The 20,130-nt window shown below is 26.0% G+C and overlaps 3 protein-coding genes across 5 annotated transcripts; 1 reads left to right on the top strand and 2 right to left on the bottom strand.

Annotated features, from left to right (window-relative positions):
• Nucleotides 1-350: 350 nt before the first annotated feature.
• Nucleotides 351-5,614, bottom strand: Dh44 (corticotropin-releasing diuretic hormone 44). Of its 3 annotated transcripts, none has more exons than XM_075823025.1 (3): nt 4,456-5,614; nt 1,273-3,125; nt 351-1,219 (listed from the first exon to the last, which is right to left on the bottom strand). In XM_075823025.1, exon 2 carries the CDS (start codon nt 3,050-3,052, stop codon nt 1,322-1,324), a length of 1,731 nt encoding a protein of 576 aa, XP_075679140.1. In that variant the 5' UTR covers nt 3,053-3,125; nt 4,456-5,614; the 3' UTR covers nt 351-1,219; nt 1,273-1,321. The 3 variants fall into 3 exon arrangements, with proteins under 3 accessions (XP_075679140.1, XP_075679141.1, XP_075679142.1); XM_075823026.1 differs by lacking the exon at nt 4,456-5,614 and adding an exon at nt 3,785-4,065; XM_075823027.1 differs by lacking the exon at nt 4,456-5,614 and adding an exon at nt 3,831-4,065.
• Nucleotides 5,615-7,408: 1,794 nt separating this feature from the next.
• On the bottom strand, nt 7,409-12,874 carry LOC113799791 (tRNA-uridine aminocarboxypropyltransferase 1). The gene is made up of 5 exons (XM_027350487.2): nt 12,520-12,874; nt 12,193-12,437; nt 9,830-10,011; nt 8,959-9,005; nt 7,409-7,755 (listed from the first exon to the last, which is right to left on the bottom strand). Exons 1-5 carry the CDS (start codon nt 12,803-12,805, stop codon nt 7,445-7,447), a joined length of 1,071 nt encoding a protein of 356 aa, XP_027206288.2. The 5' UTR covers nt 12,806-12,874; the 3' UTR covers nt 7,409-7,444.
• Nucleotides 12,875-16,838: 3,964 nt separating this feature from the next.
• LOC113799784 (uncharacterized) lies at nt 16,839-17,707 on the top strand. Its single transcript, XM_027350480.2, has 3 exons — nt 16,839-17,005; nt 17,081-17,168; nt 17,248-17,707. Exons 1-3 carry the CDS (start codon nt 16,927-16,929, stop codon nt 17,621-17,623), a joined length of 543 nt encoding a protein of 180 aa, XP_027206281.2. The 5' UTR covers nt 16,839-16,926; the 3' UTR covers nt 17,624-17,707.
• The last annotated feature ends 2,423 nt before the right edge of the window (nt 17,708-20,130 follow it).

The following is a 20,130-nucleotide window of genomic DNA, read 5'->3' as shown; positions in this document are numbered from 1 at the left end:
TTTAGTTCATCAAAAAAAAAAGGAAAAAATCCGATTGATTCATTAACATATTTACTTTTTTTTTGGGAGAAATTTTTTTTTTCGGAAATTTTCTCATCTTTGTTGTTGTTGTTGTTGAAACATCTGCAAAAATCAAGGTCATAATCATAATGCTGATGATGACATTTATGATTCTTTTGTTTTGTTTTTTGTTTTTCGATTCCATTCTTAGATTTTATCAAGGTTTTTTTCAAAACAATCATTCATCATTTTTTTTCCAATGATAATAATGATTGTAAAAAAATTTTTGACCAAATTTAGTTAAATTCCATTCGAAATTGTTGAAAAATTGTTGAAAGAAAAGTTGTAAATTTCTTTTTAAAATTTTTATTATTATTATTATCATTACTTATTACTTATTATTCGATAAAACATTATCAATTCATTTTTTTTATTAATTAAAAGTTTTTGTTTTTTTCGGTTTTTTTTGCTGTTGTTGTTGTTGGGAATTGTGGAAAGTGAAATAAAATTCAGGACAAGCAAACAAACAAACAAACAGGGATAATTTTGCTAAGAAAATCTAATTTGGTTTTTTCGATATAATTGATTGATTGATTGATTAAAAACACACACACAATTTGGTAAATGAATAGATTTTTTTTGAAGGAATAACAAATGAATGGAATAATAATGATAATTATCAAGAAAAAAAACAATGTTTTTTAAAATTTTTCAAATGAATTTTTTTTTTTGTTGTTTTTTTGTAGTTTTTTTGTTTGGTTATAACAAAGTTTAAAATTTTAAAATTCAAATTTTTTTGTTATTGTGAATATGAAATTGTGATCAAAACTGGAACAGAAACAGGGTTAAGGATCTTTTATTTTGAAGGGTAATGATATAACAAGGATGATGATTTTTATTTTGAAATGTTGTGACCAGTTTCTGATGGTTTTTCCAAATTAATCCAGGGTTTTTTTTTGTTGTGAAATGTGAATAGTGCAAATCAATATTGATGATGTAATGATGATTGAAAGAAAAAAAAATTTGACACAAATGATTTAAAATGGATAAACGTTTGTCGTTTGTTTAAGAAATACTTTTTTTTCAAAAAAACAAAAAAAAATTGTTCGTTGTCTATGATGATAGGCGATTGGTAAATGATCAATGATGATGATGATGATGATTAGTGATTGATTGATTGATGATTTTCGCTTTTACCTGGTAAATGCAATTATTTTAGCTAAAAATGAAATTAAAATTAAAATCAAAATTGAAAACAAAAATCAAAAGTACCTCGAAAGTTTTTTTTCGCTGCTAGTTCTTCTACCTTCTTCCTAATAATTTAACCATTTAGACGATTAATAATTGGCCATGATTGTTTTTTTGAATTAATTCTCATTTGTTGTCGTTTATTATTATTGATGATCATTGAATTTATTCGATCATAATTATAATATTTATCATTATTACGAAAATGTTGTTGCAGTTTTCCATTCGAAAAATGTTTTATTGAATTTAAATTCTGTCGTTTCGATTGATCAGATGTTGTTTGTTGTATACTTCGACGTCGTCGTCGTCTTCCTAATTTTTTCAATATTTCTGTATTGATTGCAATTTGTTCTTCAGTTTTTTTAGCTTTACGTCGTGCCAATTCAGCAACTAATCTTTGCCTTAATACAGTTAATGGATAATCAATCGATAGCTGTGGTCCTTCACCACGTTTTTTCACTACTGTCGGTGTATTCATCATACGATTTAAAATTATTTCAAAATTTTTATTATTATTTTCCATTTCTGAATTTAATGTTTTGGATTTATTTCGATTTTGTTGTTGTTGTTGTTGATTCGGTTGATTAATCATTAATTCATCTTCATTCGGATTCATAAATGAATCATCCAATTCATCATATTTATCTAAATTATTACCAACAACATTATTAAATAAAACTTTATCAATTTTGCCAAGATAATACAGTAATTTTTTTGTTGATGAATGTTGTATCCAACCACTATCGATAATTTTTTTAACCGATTCTTCTTCTTCTTCTTCTTTTTCTTCTTCTGCATTATCATTCAATGAAGGTTGCTGTTGTTGATCATCCATTGTCGAATCAATCATTATCGGATCATTATCATCGTTATCTGGTTGAAAATTTGGCTGATTTTTATCCATTTTATCATTATCAAATTGTTGTTGTTGTTGTTGTTGTTGTCGAGTATTATGTAATGAAAATTCTTCAATTGTTGGATCAAAAACCACCTGTGAATCATCCAAACGTAATTGTGATTTTGAATTATAATGATGATTATTATGATGATGATGATGATTATTGACACGTCTTTGTACATCATTCTGATTTAAACGTAATTGTTGTAATATTTTTAATCTCATTGCATTTATTGATCCAATATTTTTTGGTTGTTGTTGTTCATTATCATTATCATCATTATTATTATTATTTATTGTTGTTGTTGATAAATTTGGTTTTGTTTGTCTGAACATTATTGATTTAGTCATCATCATTGGATTACCCATAACACAATGTGCGCTTAACATGATTATCATTATCATTAAAATCATCATAATGGTCATAATTAATATTGATAATGATGATTTTGATGATGATGATGATGATTTGGACATTATTTGTTTAATATTTCTGTAACAATGATGATTATGATATGTTTTTGTTGTTGTTAATGCTGTTGAATTTGGTTGTTGTTGTTGTTTGGTCGTTGTCATTGTTGAATAATAGGGATTTTTATTTTCATTATTTTTTGTTATTAATATTTTCGATGTAGAATTATTATTATTATTATCAATATTCCTGAATAAGATAATATTATTAATAAATGCTGTAAACATATTTGTTTCGAATAATAAAATATTTTTCAAATTTAATTCTGTTAAAAAATTCTTATTCCGATATTCGTATTGATTTTTATCATCAACATTATTATTCATCGATAACAAATTATCTGATTTGAACAATTTTTTCTTCATTTCAATCAATGGTGATGATGATGATGATGGTGGTGCAATCTGTTGGCCGTCAAATGAATTTAACACCATAATCGTTAAGGAATTCTTTCTTGCTATTTTTTTCCAATTCAATGGTTTGATAGTGAAATTCTGTTAATGAATTCTGATAATGAAACAAAAAATACGGAATTAATTAGTATTTAATTAGATTAATTAGTTATTTTGTTGTTGTTGTTGTTTAGTTCATTTTTAATGAAAAAAGGAAATTAATATTTAAAAAAAAAAAATTAACAAGAAAATTTTTTTGTTTTGTTAATAATTTACTAATTGGATGTTTATTAAACAAAGAAACAAAAATATATTGTCGTATTACAAAATGATAATTATTTGTATAATATATACTCGAAAAATGTAATTAACATTTTTCATTAATTATTGATTATTAATTAATAATCAACATTTATAATTAAAACGATAATTGTAACATAATCAACATTTAATTTGATGTTTTGATTTGATGATTTTTTTTTGTTTGTTTGTTGTTTCGAGAGAAAATTTTTATTAATAAAATCATCATTTTTTTCGCAATAATAATAATAAAAATAGATTTTTTTTTTTGTAGTTTTTTGAAAATATCAAATTTCAAGCTAAAATGGTATGATGTACATGGTACACATGTGAAAATTAATTTTCAATCATTTCGATAAGAATCTATGAATAAGATAATAAAAAATCAACAAGTGTGATGTTGAAAACAGTTGATTTTTCCTTTCTCTTTTGCTTATTAAGATAATCGGCAACAGCATTTTGTCGGCATTGTACCCTTCTTATTGAATTTTTTTTTTTGAATAAATTTCGGCTAATTAACTTGATTGATTGATTGATTGATTGACAGAATCACTCATGAATTTGATAATGATCTATTTGATCAATCATTCATTTGGAAGATGATTTTTTTGGTTAATGTTCCCACGCACACACACAGATTAATAATCAAAATTGAAAAAAAAGAAAAAGAAAAAAAATTCATTCCTTTTACACAGGGACAGTCTTTTTTTTAAAAAAATGTGATTATGATGATGAACACTTGCCAAACAAAACTAAACGACTAATCGATGATTGATTGATTAATAAAAGAAAATGAAAAATTGATTTTGTAGTGGCTTTGGTAGACTGTCGAATGTTATTATTGTTGCTGATGTTTCGTTTTTTTCTGCTTCTGCTTTTTTTTCTTCTTTTTTCAAACCAAAAAACTAAACTAAACATCTTAATCCAGCGGGGAAATCCATTTTCCCAAAAAGAAAAAAAAATCAATGTAAATCAGGTCAACAATATTCATTCATTCATTCGCATACAATGCTAATCTATTTGGATTTATTTTAGCAGTCAAATCGAAGAAAAAATAAAAATACATGCATGTTCAAAATACAATAATTATCGCATAAATGATAATCACCGAAAATGAAAACGAAAACGAAAAATGAAACACATACCTTTTTCAAAATGTATAGGTTTTTTTGGTCGTTGTTTGCTCAAAAAAAAAATCGATAATCAAATCAAATTGAATCGATACTTTTCTTCTCAATGATGATTTATATATGATTGTGAAATATGGTCGAAATTGAATCTTTTGGCGGTTCGTTGATCCAATTAAAATCAATCGAAAAAAGAAATCAATTCGATTATAATGATGATGATTTGAATCAATTTTATTAGAGCGAGAAAAACAAACAAACGCAGAAAAATAATAATAATTGATTTTATTGCACAAACACAGGATGTGAAATCAATATGAAGATTGAATTTTTTCTTTTGTTATTGATGAAATTAACAACAAAAAATATATTTTTCAAATTTTGGATGAGGGAAAAAAAGAAAAATATTCTCTTTGAACAAAAGACACAAAAGAAAAATGATTTTGTTTTTGTTTTTGTTTTTTGCTTCTTGATGTTCGAATTTTCACATTCAAGAATATCTTGTTCAAATAATCATTCAAAAAGAAAAAAAATTCTGGATTTCATTTTGAAATTCCAATGGAAAATTTGAATCAAATTAGGAATTCAAACAATAAGTTTGGTTGGTTGTCATTAAATGATTTTTTTTCTTTAGGGCTGTTTAGTTAAGTTAAAGTCTCGATCGATGTTGATTGTTTGAATGCGATTTTCAAAATGAATTCAGAAAAAAACCGAATGTTTGGTGTTTTAGATTTGGTTGTTGTCGTCGTCGTCGTATTTGTTGCTGGTTGTGTAATTTTTCAATTCAGTTTTTTTTACATTGAACAACAACCACCACCACCACCATTATATTTATCATCATTGATTGACGCGAAACAGAGTGCGCGTCAAATGTATATATATTTCTCTCTCTTTCTCTCTCTCTATCTTTCTGGTATTAATTTGAAGATTATTTTCCACTAGCATTGCAAGCCATTGGCCATTGGCTTCGTCCACTAAGTGGACGAAGTCTAGCTTAGTCAAAAGGCCAAGTCCAATGCAAGCCAGCCATTTGTTTATGTAAAAAATCAAAAGATCCTTATAAATAAAAAATGCAAGCCATCCATTTTTCGAGCATGCGCATTGAAATAGAAAAAAGTGTTTCGTCTCAGCCAGCCAGCCAGTCAGTGTTTTACTTTTTTATGTTATTAGATCATCAACATCAACATCAACAAACATCATCATCAATATACCATTGGCTATGAAAGCTATCGAAAGTGACAACAACAAGAAAAATAGAAAGAAAAGCCTATTATTAGTCAAATGTTGTTGTTTTTTTTTTTGATGTTTTTGATATGGAAAGAAATTGAAAATAAACATAAAAAAAATGTTGCGCCCAGAAAATATTAAAAATAAAGCTAATAACTGATTGACTGATTGATTTACTAACTGACTGACTTGTTTAACTTGCTGCAATAGTTGTCATCATCATCATCATCAAGCCGAAGAAGAAAAAGAAAAGATGCGCGCCATTTTAATCAAATCAAAAATTTTATGAAAAATTCATTTGAAAAAAAATCATTGACAAAATGCATTCATTTTTTTCTGTTTCGTTGAAAGCAAATGTCAATCACTAATGTACATTTTCATTATCATCATTATTCAATCCAAATTGATTGATTGATTGATTAAGATTTGACTAAGTTTTGAAGGAAAAAAAAAATTTCATAATTAGTTTTTTTTAGGTTCAAATTAGGTTCAAAAGGGTTTTTTTTTCTTAATACAACGAAAATATTTATTTAGAAAAACAGACAAAATGCACCGGAATTATAGCCAAAAAAAAGTTGCTTTTTTCGAAATATATTTTCTTTTATGGCTTGGTTTGAAAAAAAATATTTTCAATTTTCCATTTTATGCAATTATTAACTTATGTGTGTTTCAAATAAGAAGAAAATGACATTCATTAAAATTCTCGACATTGACAAAATTAAGTTTCATAATATTCATAACACCCACCACACTGTGTTAATCAAATCAACCAGAAAAAAATTTTCTTTAAAAAATTTAAAAAGAAAAAATCTTATAAATGAAAAATATCATTAATTTATTCATATCAAATGAATAAGATTCCTTAATGTTTGCGGTTGGCTAGAATCAAACAGAATTTTTGTTGTTGTTGTTTGCTTGATGATGATTCACAAATTCGTACATTATATTTTCATAATTTTGATAATGAATCAAAACAACAACAACAAAAAGAGTTGCATTTTAGTTGAAGAGCGAAACAAGTTCATCAATCTTTTTTGTTTTTCATTGGAATTTTTTTTCTGAATGGAAAAGAAAGAAATAATCAATCAATCAATCAAAATTGATAGGAGAAAAAATTGATGATTACATTTGCTTATTATTTAGACATTTTCGATTACTGGATATGCAATATTTTTTTTTTTTGAACAAAAAAAAAAGATTTGACCTTTTTTCACTCAATTGAAAAACATTATTATGTTACCCTGTTGTTCATCTGCTGTCAAACAGGATGAATTTTTTTTTTTTGATTTTTGATTTTTGATTTTCGTTCGAATCGATTCAATCCAATCGTTGCTGTTGTTGCCATATTTAGATCACAAATTGATGAGATAATAATGATGATGATCGCCATCATCATTTCATGCAATATTTCTTTCTTTTGTTTTGACACTATGAAAATGATTACATAGCCAGAAAAACAACAGTAACAACAACAACAAAATTACATTGTCAAGTTCAAATCAATTGGGCAACAAGTGTCCAACCAATCAACCCAAAAACCAACCTTTTTCCAATTTCAAAAATGACAAAAAAAATGATAATAATAATAATCCCGGAGCAAAAAAACCAAACAACAAACGTCATTCACATTTTACAATTTATTATTATCATAATAATTATAATGATAATGATAACGATAAACAAATAGAAAAATGTAATTAAATAGTTTTTTTTACAAATAAAATTTTTATAAAATGTCATTTCGTATCATTTTTTTCGATCAATTTTATTCTTTAGTTTCTCAAAGATGATAACGATTTTTAATTAAATTAAATGTAAATTTAAAAAAATATAATAAATTATCATATTGGCCATTATATTCCAAACGAAAATAATCGATAATATTATTTGAATGATTATTATCTGAATGATGATCGTTGTTATCGTTTTTGTTGTTGTTGTTGTTGTTATTAAACATATCAAATAAAGTCATATGAATTTGTTTGAATAGATAATATATTGCTTCGATTGTTGATAAATGATTTAATGGTCGTCCATGTTGATAACGCCAGAATAATGTCTGTTCAGAATCGATAATCAATGTTTTTAATTCTGATAAAATAAAAAAGAAGAGGAAAAAACGATAAATAAATAAAATAAATTGGATTTGATTCTCGGTATGAAAAAAACCGGAATTTCCTATAGTTTAATAATCAACGGTTGTTTTGGTTCAATCAAAATATTCTTCAATATTGTTAATTTATTGCTAACCATCATTATAATTTTCCTGAAAATTAATTTTCAGCAAAAAAAAAAAAATTAAATTAAATTGAAACAGAAAAAATACATTTTGAAACAACGTTATCTTTTCTCAGCGGAAAAAATACCTAATGAAAAACGGAAAATAAATTTTTTATCCGGAAAAAAAAGTAAATAACTAATTAATAATTATTTGATAAAAGTAGACAACAAAATAACAAAAATAGAAAAATAATTGGGTGAAAAAAAGCTGAAAAATTATTAATCAAAAATTAAAATCAAAAAAATATAATGAATTCTAATGAATCATGAAAACCTTTGTTAACTGTGTGGATATGTGTGATATGATGTTTCGGACTTTTTCAACTGCTGCTGCTAGTGATGCGTAGGTGTTAGATGTGTGTGTGTGTGAAGAAACAATCCAATAAAATAAAGGTCATATTTTTTTTTTGTTTCTGATTGAGGCCATAGATATGAATGAATCCAATAAGTGTTTTTTTGTTTGTTTTCAAATCTAATTGACAAGTTTTCTATTTTTTACCATGGAATTAATCTATAGAACACACACATATCGAGCACTTACTTACTTTTTAGTTACATAATTAAATTCTCGTTAAACTAATTGGGTGATAAAATAAAGTCTTTGGATATTATTTTATTTGGCTTGATTAAGAAAAAAAAATCTTCAAATTAAAAACTAATAAATTCTATGGAATCTGGAAAAAAAGGTAACAAACAAACAGAAAAAAAACGAACAAAGAAAGAGATTACTATTACAATGGAAATTTAGCAAGAGATCATATTGATATAATGATGTTTTGGTGATTACAAATGAGATAATCTAAAAATAGATTATCTAAACATCATCATCATTTTTATTTTGACTTGTGAAACATAAATCATTATGATGTTTACTTTAACAAATTAATGCAAGAATATTCACTGATGATGGAATCCAAAAAAAAAACCAGAACATCACATTACATTGACATTTCATATCAGTGACGTCAAAAAAAAAGGGGGAGAAAAAAATAATAAAATAAAAATTACACTTACGTTTTATACGAACATCTCTAAGAATTTTTTTCGTCTGTTGCCAAGTGCTTTTGGAAATGAATTTCGAAAAAAAAGGGGTAGAAGAAAAATTTCAAAAAAAAATTGATTATTTTGACGAAATTATTATCATTAAAAATTCATATCGTGTATCTCTCATTCAATCAATGTCAATGTTATCCAAAAAAAAAAACACAAATTCACTTTACATTGAATGTATGTGTTTTTGTCACATGTATTACACATCAACAAAAAGTAAAGTAAAGTAAAGGATATTTTTAGCACTGGGATTTAATAAGATAAATAATAATCCGTTCAGGAAGTTTTTCTTTCGATTAAAGAAAAAATTAATTCTTCATCTTATAAGCATTTTACAAATACAAAGAAACATTCAATTGGAAAAAAAAATTGAGAGAGGGGGGAGAAAATGTTATTGGAAATTTAATAATAATAACAATCGGATACATTCATTGTTGATAAGCATGATTACGTGACTGAATGATTTTTGTGGTTAATTTTACGTAGGATAATAAAGAAAGAAAGAATAACAAACTAAAATTAAGAATAATAACAAGAAGAAGAATTTGATGAGGAATTTTGAAAAAAATCTAATTATTATCATTATTATTATAAAACCTTTTTAAATTTCTTATTTCTTTTGAATCAGTAAAAAAAACTTAAAATTTTTCTAATGAAAATAAAGAGATGATGTTTATTCATTTTAATTGAGGGAACCGCAAACCACAAACAAACAAAAAACATGTTTCAAATTACTATCACATGATGTTTTCATCATTATAATTTGTAATTAAATATTTTAATAAAGTTCTGGTTTGGTTTGGTTAAAAGTTAGAAACAAAACAAAACAAATTACCTGTCAATGACAACGATCCTTTCGATTGGAAATTCTTTTTTATCATACCGAAAACATTGCTGCTGTTGTTGTTGTTTGGTTGGTTGTTCATCATTATTATCATCATCCTCATTATAATAATAATAATGATGTAGAAAATCGCTAACCGTTTTCGAACCAGGCTTTGGAAATAATAAAAATATCTGTACATGGGAGAAAAAATGCAGGGGAAAAAAACACACAAAAGGATTATTAAAATTCAAAATTGAAAATGTTTTTTTTTTTTGTTATGTTTTATAATAACAAGAAATTTGTTTCTGCACAGGAAATTTATTTCAAACTTATATTCTGGATGAATTCAAAAACAAGGAAAAAATAAAACATTCAATTTTGCAATTAGTGATGGTGACTGACAGGAACGGAAAAAAGAGCCGGGAATTTTTGTTTTTTTTTTGTTGTTAAAAAATTTCAATTGAAATAAACAATGTCATGACATTTGAAACTAGGAAAAATCATTCATCAACAATGAAAAAGAATCCATATGAATTTTTCTTCTTTCGGTTTTTGTTTAATCTGAAAACGAAAAAAAAAACAGCAGAACATCACATCAATAAATGTAATTATGGTGATGGATTTTTTTGCTTTTCCCAGAGCCGACAAATCTGTTTAAAAGACAGACAAACACAACAGAAGAAGAATAAATCTAAATTTAAATATTCCCAAAAAATGAATGAAAGCAAAATTTTCATTAAAAATAATAACGAATGTATAACAAGGAATTGACAGGAAAAATAATAACAATTTCGACAGAATTTTCAAATGAAAATATCATCGATTATTATTGTTAATTTCAAATCCGGAATCAGTTTTCAACAAACAAAAAAAAACAAAAAAAAACAAAAAAAATCAATCAATATGGAAATTCTATAATATCATTCGAGGCCAATAGAACCACCCATAGGAATTTGTAACGAATGAATGAATGGATGATGCAAATGGATAATGGTAATGACAAAACAAAAGATATAAATTTAGAAACAAAAGAGAAAGAGAGAAATGTAAACAAATGAAATTAACAAATGTAAAAAATAAAAATAAAAATTTTTTACAAACACCATTTGGGATAAATAACACATCGTATATATCGGTGGTTTTTTTTGTTGTTTGGTTTTGTTTGATTTTTTTTCCAGTTGTTGTACTGAAAAATTCTATAGAATAAAATACATTATTCCATTTGACATTACTATTATCTTGTCGTTTGTTTGTTTATTCGTTTGTTTTTGTTTTGTATTTAATTTTACCAAAAGTTGAAATGAAATTTAATAATAATAATAATAATAGGAATGAAATTGTAAAGGAAATACAATAAATAACAATATTTTTTTCACAGTTTCATAGCAAATAATAATAATAATAATAGTAAAAATTTTGTATATTTGTCTATTGTGTAATATCAAGGGATTAATATAGTGAGTCATTGATATAAATATTAAGGCGACAATAAACAAACATAACAAAACAAAACAAAAAAATTTAAATTTAATCTCGAAATGAATGAAAATTTATGTTATTTTAGTCATAGTCAACCTAACCTTAATTGAACTATGAATAACAATCATGGTCATAGTTATCAACATAACTTGACCATACAATCATGGCTTTGCACAAGAAACAAAAAATTACTCAATATCAAATCATTATTGTTTCGGGGGTATTGAATATCATTGAAATCTTGCTTTGTTTTGTTTCCGACATGGTAATTCCAAACCCACAAACAAACAAACAAACAAACACACACACCCAAACATAAACATTACAACAACAACAACAAAAATAATGACGTTAAATGAATGAATGACATCATTATTATTATTATTATTGGAGAAATTAACAAGAATTATGTTATAATCATAAATATTATGGACAATATCAACAGGGATCATCATTCAATTATATTCTATATCATATCATATCGTATTTTTTTTGGGGTTAATTAAAACAAACAAACAGAAACAAAAGAAAGAATATTAACCAGAAAAAAAATATGATTTACGTATTAATTTTCAGGCCTTAAAGGTTTTGAATTACTCTGAATTACATTTTATTTTAGATATGGAAGATATTAAAAAAAAACAGTATAGTTTTCGAGTAAACCAAGTCACATTTATGTTTCGTAATCATTCGATTAATTAATTAAATTAGATTAATTAATATAGAATCTATTATCTGGAAAAGGATAATTTACAAACGAAATTTGCAGACAATTTGGTCAAACATTGCATTCATTCATTCATCATTTGAAAACAAAAATACAGAAAAATTTTCTCCAATAAATTATCTTAATACATAAACATTTCATTTGAAAACAGAAAAAAGAAACATACTTTATTTAAATCATACCAATCATCGGGCATTTGTGGATAAGTGAATATTCTGACATCTTTTGGTGATAAAATGATTGAATGAATCGAAGTACTTTTACCATTCAATTCTTGTGGATGTTTAATAATATCAATTTTTATTGGTAAACGTATTTCAGGTATTTTTCCAATCAATTCGGGTGATAATTCAAAACAAGTATAACAATAATATAATCGTGATCGATGACATTTTTCACAAATAAATCGATCTATAATAAAATTAAGAGTAATAAGAAATTTTTAAAAAATTAAAATTTGGAAAATTTTACAAAAAAAGAAATTAAAAATTACCATTAATCTGATTTAAAATATTACAATCATCAATTTGAAATTTATCGAATGGATCATCATCATTTTTACATTGTTCTAAAAAACTTTTTTCCAAATGTACGGTAATATCTTTACGCATTATTTCAGGTGGACGACGACCAAAAAATTTATCAATCCAATCGGTATCGATTTTGTTTGTCGATTTTTCATCATTATCCGCATCATCAGTAAAATTGGCATCAAATTCATTGAAACCATTGAAAAAATCTTGATATAAATCTTCGGTATTTGAATCTGTCATTATCATTTAATGAAAACAAAAATCAAAAAAACAACAAAAACATCAACCACGTGTGATCATTTGTTTGCGATTCCATCTACTGGATGGCGCCTGAATCAATAAGATTTTGCCTTTTTTTTGAAAAAAAAATTACACACCTGCACAATATTTTATTTGATTGAATCGATATTGAAAATCATGATTGAAAATTGAAAAAAAATCAATTTTTTTTCAAAAAAATTTCCAGACAAATTAAGAGTGGGTGAGAGAGAGAGAGAGAGAGAGAGAGAGAGAGAGAGAGAGAGAGAGAGAGAGAGAGAGAGAGAGAGAGAGAGAGAGAGAGAGAATTTCGATTGTTTTTTTTCTGATTGAAAATACCATCATTTTCTTCAAGAAGAAAAAAAAAATAAATCCTTGCGTGATCCACAATCGTATACGGTAATATAAAAAAATACAGTTATTGTTGATATAATGACCATCATCATCATCATCATCATGATTGTAATTGAGAGTAAATTGCCGGTAAACAAACAACGGTCGGAAAAAAACTTTTTTTTCTGTAAAGTTTTTTTTCCTGTTTATTTTTTACTTAACGAAAGAAAATTGGATTTTTATTTTGCTTAGCTTTTCTTCTCTCTTACTTACTTCGAATAATTCACCCACATAAACATCTCATTTCATTTCATTCGGTTTTTTCTCTTATTTTTCGCTTCAATTCTCATTCTTTGGCCAAAATGGACAAAAAAAAAAAGAGAATTTAGGAGAAACACACACACACACACACACTGCAGTGTCACACACAATTTTGGCTTGGAGATTTGAAAAAAAATTATTGTTTTATTAAACTTGATAAGTTTTCCAACCACAAACATCAAGACAAACGACACAAGCAAAAGCAAAAAAACAATTAACAGTTCTGTGTGGTTCGTTGTTCGCCCATTTGTTCCAAGTTGATGTTTTTTGTTTACTGTGGGTGATTATCTAATGATGATGATGATGATTATATAACTTTTTTTTTGTGAAATAACACTTTACTTTCCAAAAAAAAAACACCTGTGCGTGTTTGTTTTGTTTTGTTTTCGAAAAGTTTTTTGTTTTGAACATGGCCAATTCATTATCATCAATATTATTTCTGGCTAAACAACGTTCAACATTCAACGGATCTAATATGATTGATTATTATTCAACGAAATTTGGTTTTTCATTTCTATTTGATCATTTTATTCGAATAATATTAATAATTATAAATCCAATTCAACAATGGATATATTTATCGATTGAAAAATATCGAAAATTATTTACAAATGAATTGCGAAAACATTCATTACGTTTAATAATCAGTGCAATTGTTGTCATCATACAATTATTATGGTTTACATCTTATTATTTTGATCATCATCATGTTGATGATCGAAATAATTTTCATCATCAACAACAACAACAACAACAATCATCAATCATAATTCCTAATAAAAGTATTGATGATTCCAAAGAAATCTGGTTCGATTATTCATCAACATCATTTCATAATGATAATTATCAACTAAATGATTGGATCAATAAATCAAATGAATGGTTACAATCTATTTTCAATCGATTAATATTTCTAATGAAAATATCAATAATAATGATTATAATGGAAATTTTACGATTAACGGATACCGTATGGACAATAATATGTAAACAATCGAAAAATTCAAGTAAAAATAAAAATTTTAAACATAATAATAATCGTTATCGTAGTAAATCGTTTATCGATTTAACCTATATTGAACGTAATCGTGGTTATAAATGAATGAAAAAATTTTATTAAAAATTTTTCCAAAAAAAAATGGCTAAAAATATCAACAATTTAAGAAAAAAAAATTACTGAACCTGAACCATATCAATATTTTGAACCTTGATTTTCGAAACTCAATCACAAATTAAATTCATCATCATCATCATTCATGCTCAACCGTGAAAAAAAATTATCACCAAAAAAAAAGTAACCCAGAAAACCTGAAAAAAATTCTTCCGACATTATCGCCGCCAATAAATTAAATCAATCAATCAAGCACACTCTTTATGGTGGAATTATCCATTTGGATTGACCGTCGATTCAAAATTTTCCCAAAAAAAAATGAATGAGGTTACAATCAATGGATCTTCCCTGAAAAAAAATATATACTTACTTTTTTGACAACAACAAGCAAAACTGACGACGACAATTCCTGTTCGATTGATTATCGACAATGTCAATTGAAAAAAAAACATGGAGCTGTTTTGTCAATCACTAAACGCACAAAGAAAAATTCACATTCTCATCACTATATTTAATTTTCATTTGCTTTTTTGTCAAATTTTTGAAAATAAAAAATTCAATAAAAAACATGATTTAAGATTAAAGGGATTTTGTTTAAAGTTTTGTCTATTTTTCTAAAGAAATTTAATCCAAACAAAACAATGAAAAAATAATGAGGTCAATTTTCTGTTGCAGGGATAAACTAAATCGCATTATTATTCAATGATAATGATGATGATAAAATTGATTGATTGATTAGACATTTGATATAACATATCATTATTATTGCGATTGAATTTGACCAACAACAAAAATCTAAAATTTTATATTTAGTAACTTGAAAAAATCGATCAATCAATCAATTTGTTTTCAAAGCAAGCAAACAAACAAATTAAATCATCAATCAATCAATCGAATTGATCTGATCGATTTTGTGAAAATGATTAATTGAGTGATCAGTGTGACAAATAACAAATGATTTGTTTGTTTGTTTGTTTGTTTGTCAGGATAATTGACATGCATATAAAATCAAAATCAAAAATCAAAACAAATTGAATTGAATCTATAAACAAAACTCAAACGTCAAACAAATCGATTAAATCACACACACAGACAGTTTGGTCAATTTCCACGAAAAAAACAATTGGAAGATCAACAACAACAATTTGATTATCGGTCCGGTCAAAATGACCGAAAATGTTTTCTGACCAAAAATAATTCATGTTTTCTCATGTAACCAACACATTGAATTTCGATTAAAATTACAAAGTTTTTTACAAATTGGTTGTGCGTGTGAAATTCATCAAAATAATGATAATAAAACAGAGCAATGAGAATTTCAATTTAGCTCCAATGGAAGAAAAAATAACGAAAAAATCATTATCATTTCAAAAATTGTCCAATACCTGGGCTATTTGGGGAAAAAATTGGTGGTGGTTTTTGTTTATCGCTTGGTGAAATTAAAAAAGAAATTTCCTTCAACATTTTTATTGTCAATTTGATAATTTTTTTGGTTGTCCGGAAACTTTTCTGCCTGTCACACAGACAAATAGGGAAATGAAAATATCCTTTTTTTTACATAATCATCATTATCATTATGATTGGTTAGTTAATTGGGTGGCTAACTACAATGATGATGATGAATTTTTTAACACTTTCTTTCCCTGATTGTTGTTGTTTGAAAAATCATGTTGTTTTGTTTATGAAGATTTAAATATAGCTATTTTGCATCCTTTCTTGGTGATTATGATGATAATGTTTTTCGTTTGTTGTTCTGCGTAAATCGGAAAACGAAGAAAAAAAACTTTTTGGTTTTTTAAATTTGCATATTGTTTAATTGTGTAAATAAAGGAAAAAAAAGCTCATTTTCATTTTGATTTGAATGAATGAAAATGACCCAAAGTATAATTTCAAAAATAAAAAACATCCTTATAAATGAAAATGATGATAATAAACGGTGGTGGTTATCGGGTTAAAATTTAAAGACAAGCGACATATAATAGAACCTTATATAACGACTATGTGATCATGAATAATAAATGAAATTTTGATGATAATTTTTTTTACATTTGGCAAAATATCACTTATCACCACCGTGTGCAATAATATTTCTGGTCAAAAAAATTAAAAAATTGAAAGGAAAGGAAATTGCATACACCAATTATCATGATTTTCTTCTCGAAAATCATCCAATTATTTTTCCTGTTTGATATATATTCTACTAAAATACATATGAGAAAAAGGATTCAATTTTTTTTGTTTTTTGTTTTTTGAATGTTTGAATCGTAATTCATTCGACATTCAGAAGATTGTCATTACTGGAAGTACATTCATCATTACTGGTCATTGAAGAATAACGAAAAAAATGATTGAACAAAAAACCAAAATGTTTTTCTGTCTGATGATTATATCATCATCATTATTGGCATTGAATAATGCTTTAAGTAAGTTTTCTTTTCTGTTCTGAATTGATGATAATTGATAAATTTTTAATTATAAATGATTTTACAAAAAAAAAGAAACTGAAGAAGAATGTCTTGGTGAATTTGAATTCTGGTCTTGTCAATCACCAACACGAAAATGTCAACGTATTTGTGAAAATAAAGGGTTAGTTAGTTAGTTATTGTAGTATGTGAATGGAATGTAAATTAATCAATTTTTATTTCTTTGCTGATTACATCGACAGTATCGATAAAAAGAAATTAAAATGTGATGGTGAATGTCAACGTGCTTGTGTCTGTGAAGCTGGTTATCTACGTGATGGTATTGATGGTGAATGTGTTTATGAAACTGAATGTTTCAACAATAATAATAATGATGATTCGACACAAATTGAACAAATTGAATCGGAATCTACAACAACGACAACGACGACAACAGCCAGACCAAAAACGAAAAAAGTAAAAAATAACAGCGCTGGTAAAAAATTAGCTGATGTAAAGCGAAATAAACCGAAAAGATTTACGGAATTTATCGATAATGAAGATCGATTTGGTGAATTTGTGGGCGAAGAAATTATCGATAATAATGGTGATGATGAGGAAGGAGAGGAATCATTTTAGTAAAAAATTTTCACAAAATTTTTTTTCATTTTAAAATTTAAAAAAAACGAAAATAAACAAAAATGAAAACCAAAAAAAGTAAAATTTTTTTTCTATTCAATTTCAATTCAAAAACACAAGATGGCGATACTAGTGCCTGAAAATTACCGCCAAAATAATTTTCACAAACAAAAGAAATGTTTTTTTTTTGGGAAATACGATTCCCTTTCAAAGAAAGAACAACAAGAAAAAAAAACATCATCCGAAAATAGCTAAGCCAATTTATCGATTTTTTTCCTTTTCTTGAAATGAAATGAATGAAAATGTTAAGACTGTCAAGAAGAAGAAGAAGAAGTTATTTTCATTTTTTCTCAGTGTTATTATTGTTCAATCAACCAAATTTCTTTCAATATTTTTTTTGTTGTTGTTGTGATAATAACATTCGAATGTAAAAAACGAATGTAGAAATCGAATAGAATAGAATGATGATATTGACTATGAACAAAAAAAAAATCAAATTCAATTTCTCTTTTCAATTCAATTCAATATGAATTTGATTTGTCTGTGTGTGTGTGTGTGAAGAAGTTAGGTTAGGTTACGTCAGTCTTGATGAATGTTATACAAGAAGAAAAAAAAATGATTATGAAATGAAATTCTTACATAACACACATTTACCCGGAAATAAATTGTGTGTAACATGAAAACAAAAAACAAAATGTCAATCAAAAAGCCATGACGTTATTTGTTGTGTGAAAATTGATGAAAAATCAATCAATCAAAGATTCGATATATTGACAATGACGACAACCGATGGTCACATGAGGTAAGTAGAAGTTTTTCTTTTTTCTTTTTCTTTTTCTTTGAGGGTGGGTAGTGATTGAAACAAATCACCCACTAACACCATCGCCGTTCTATGGGAATGTTTTTTCTTCCTAAATCAAAACCATAATTATGTTGTTGTTGTTGTTAATGATGTAATCAATTTTTTTTTCTTGGTTAAAATCATTACCATTTTTTTGTCAAGTTTTATTCGACCAAAATAATAATAACCATCATCATCATCATCATCATCATCAGCAGCAGTATAAAAAAGATGCCAAAATTTTTGTTTTGTTTTGTTTCTTTTGCCAAAACAGAATAAGTTGTTGTTGTTGTTGTTGTTAATCGAGAATAATAATAATAATGATGATGATGATGGTTGTTCCAGAAAGAAAGGGTAGAAGAATTGTGTGTTATGCAAAATTATTCTAAACAAAGATTCTGGTTTTTTCTTTTTAGCTCATTTACATTATTATCGTTGTCGTCGTCGTCGTCATCATTATTATTATTATGGAATATTCTTTATAATTAAAAAAAACACAGAACCCTTTTGAAAGATTCTAATGTCGTTTTCTCAAAGAATTTTTTTGTTGTTTTATTTTGCTTAACTCTTTTTTTCTATGAAAAAAAATTTGAAAAGAATTTGTCGTTTTTTTGTTGTTTTTTTAAAAAAAATTCATCTTGTTTTTGTCATCATTAACATCAATGATGATGTCTAGATCGATTTTCAAGATTCTTAACATTTTCTGTTTCGTTTCTTTGAAATTCTTGAAAAAATCTTGACGAAAGAATCGATCGACTTGAAAAAAAATTTCCCGCCGTTTAATGATGCTGATGATTTTCATTTTTGTTTTTCGGTTTTTCAAACACTTTGAAAAAAAAAACAGAAACAGGAAACATGTGAATTTTTTTTCCCATTGCAAAATTGAAAGAAACAAATCAATTTCAATTTCGAAAAAAATGATAACAAATTTGCTTTTTGGTCAACCGAGAAAATCGATCAATTTCTAATTGATTAATTATTAACGAAGATGTAATCACTTTTGAAACGGAAAAAGAGAAAAATTTATTATCATCATAAATAAAAACGACAACGACGATGATGGAAAAAATTTTTTTTTTTGTCATTTTATTTATGAATGGCTTAGTTAACCTAACCTGTATAAGAAGAAGAAAAAAAGATTGATTGCCTTCAACAAAACGGTAAATAACGAAAAAACAAAATTATCAATCCATTTTCAATGAATTTTCACCTGAATGTTTTTTTTCTTGCAAACAAACAGGAAAAAACATTTACAAAATTGTATATGTGTCAACTTTATTGTGTCATTTGAGTCTAAATAGCAAGAAAAAAAAACAAACAAAATTTATTCTTTTTCAGAGAATATCTTTACCAGATTTGTTTGTTTGTTTTTCTGGTAAGTGTCAAACATCTCTCTCTCAAAAATAGATCATGTTGTTTGTTCCTTGTTTGTTGTTTATCAATGTTGTTGCTGTTCATAAAAAATTAAATAAGCTCTTTAACTTTTTTCGTTTCTTTTCATTCTGGATTTTCTTGAAACGAAAAATAAAAGTCATAGATTTTTCTCTCACATGCTGAATTCTCTGTGTGATTGATAACACAGTGTCAGCAGCGAAAACAGCAGCGACAAAAGAATTTATTTTGTTCACACGGATTACGTTGTCGTCGTTGATGATGATGACCATGA

This window comes from Dermatophagoides pteronyssinus, unplaced genomic scaffold (genome assembly GCF_027571235.1).
Source record: "Dermatophagoides pteronyssinus isolate colony J.1.1.1.1 unplaced genomic scaffold, Derpt_VIB-CSIC_2022.12 sq0022, whole genome shotgun sequence".
In the NCBI taxonomy this organism is placed as follows: Eukaryota; Metazoa; Arthropoda; class Arachnida; order Sarcoptiformes; family Pyroglyphidae; genus Dermatophagoides; species Dermatophagoides pteronyssinus.
Note: the sequence above shows the minus strand (reverse complement) of the source record. Positions and strands in the feature narration are given on the sequence as shown.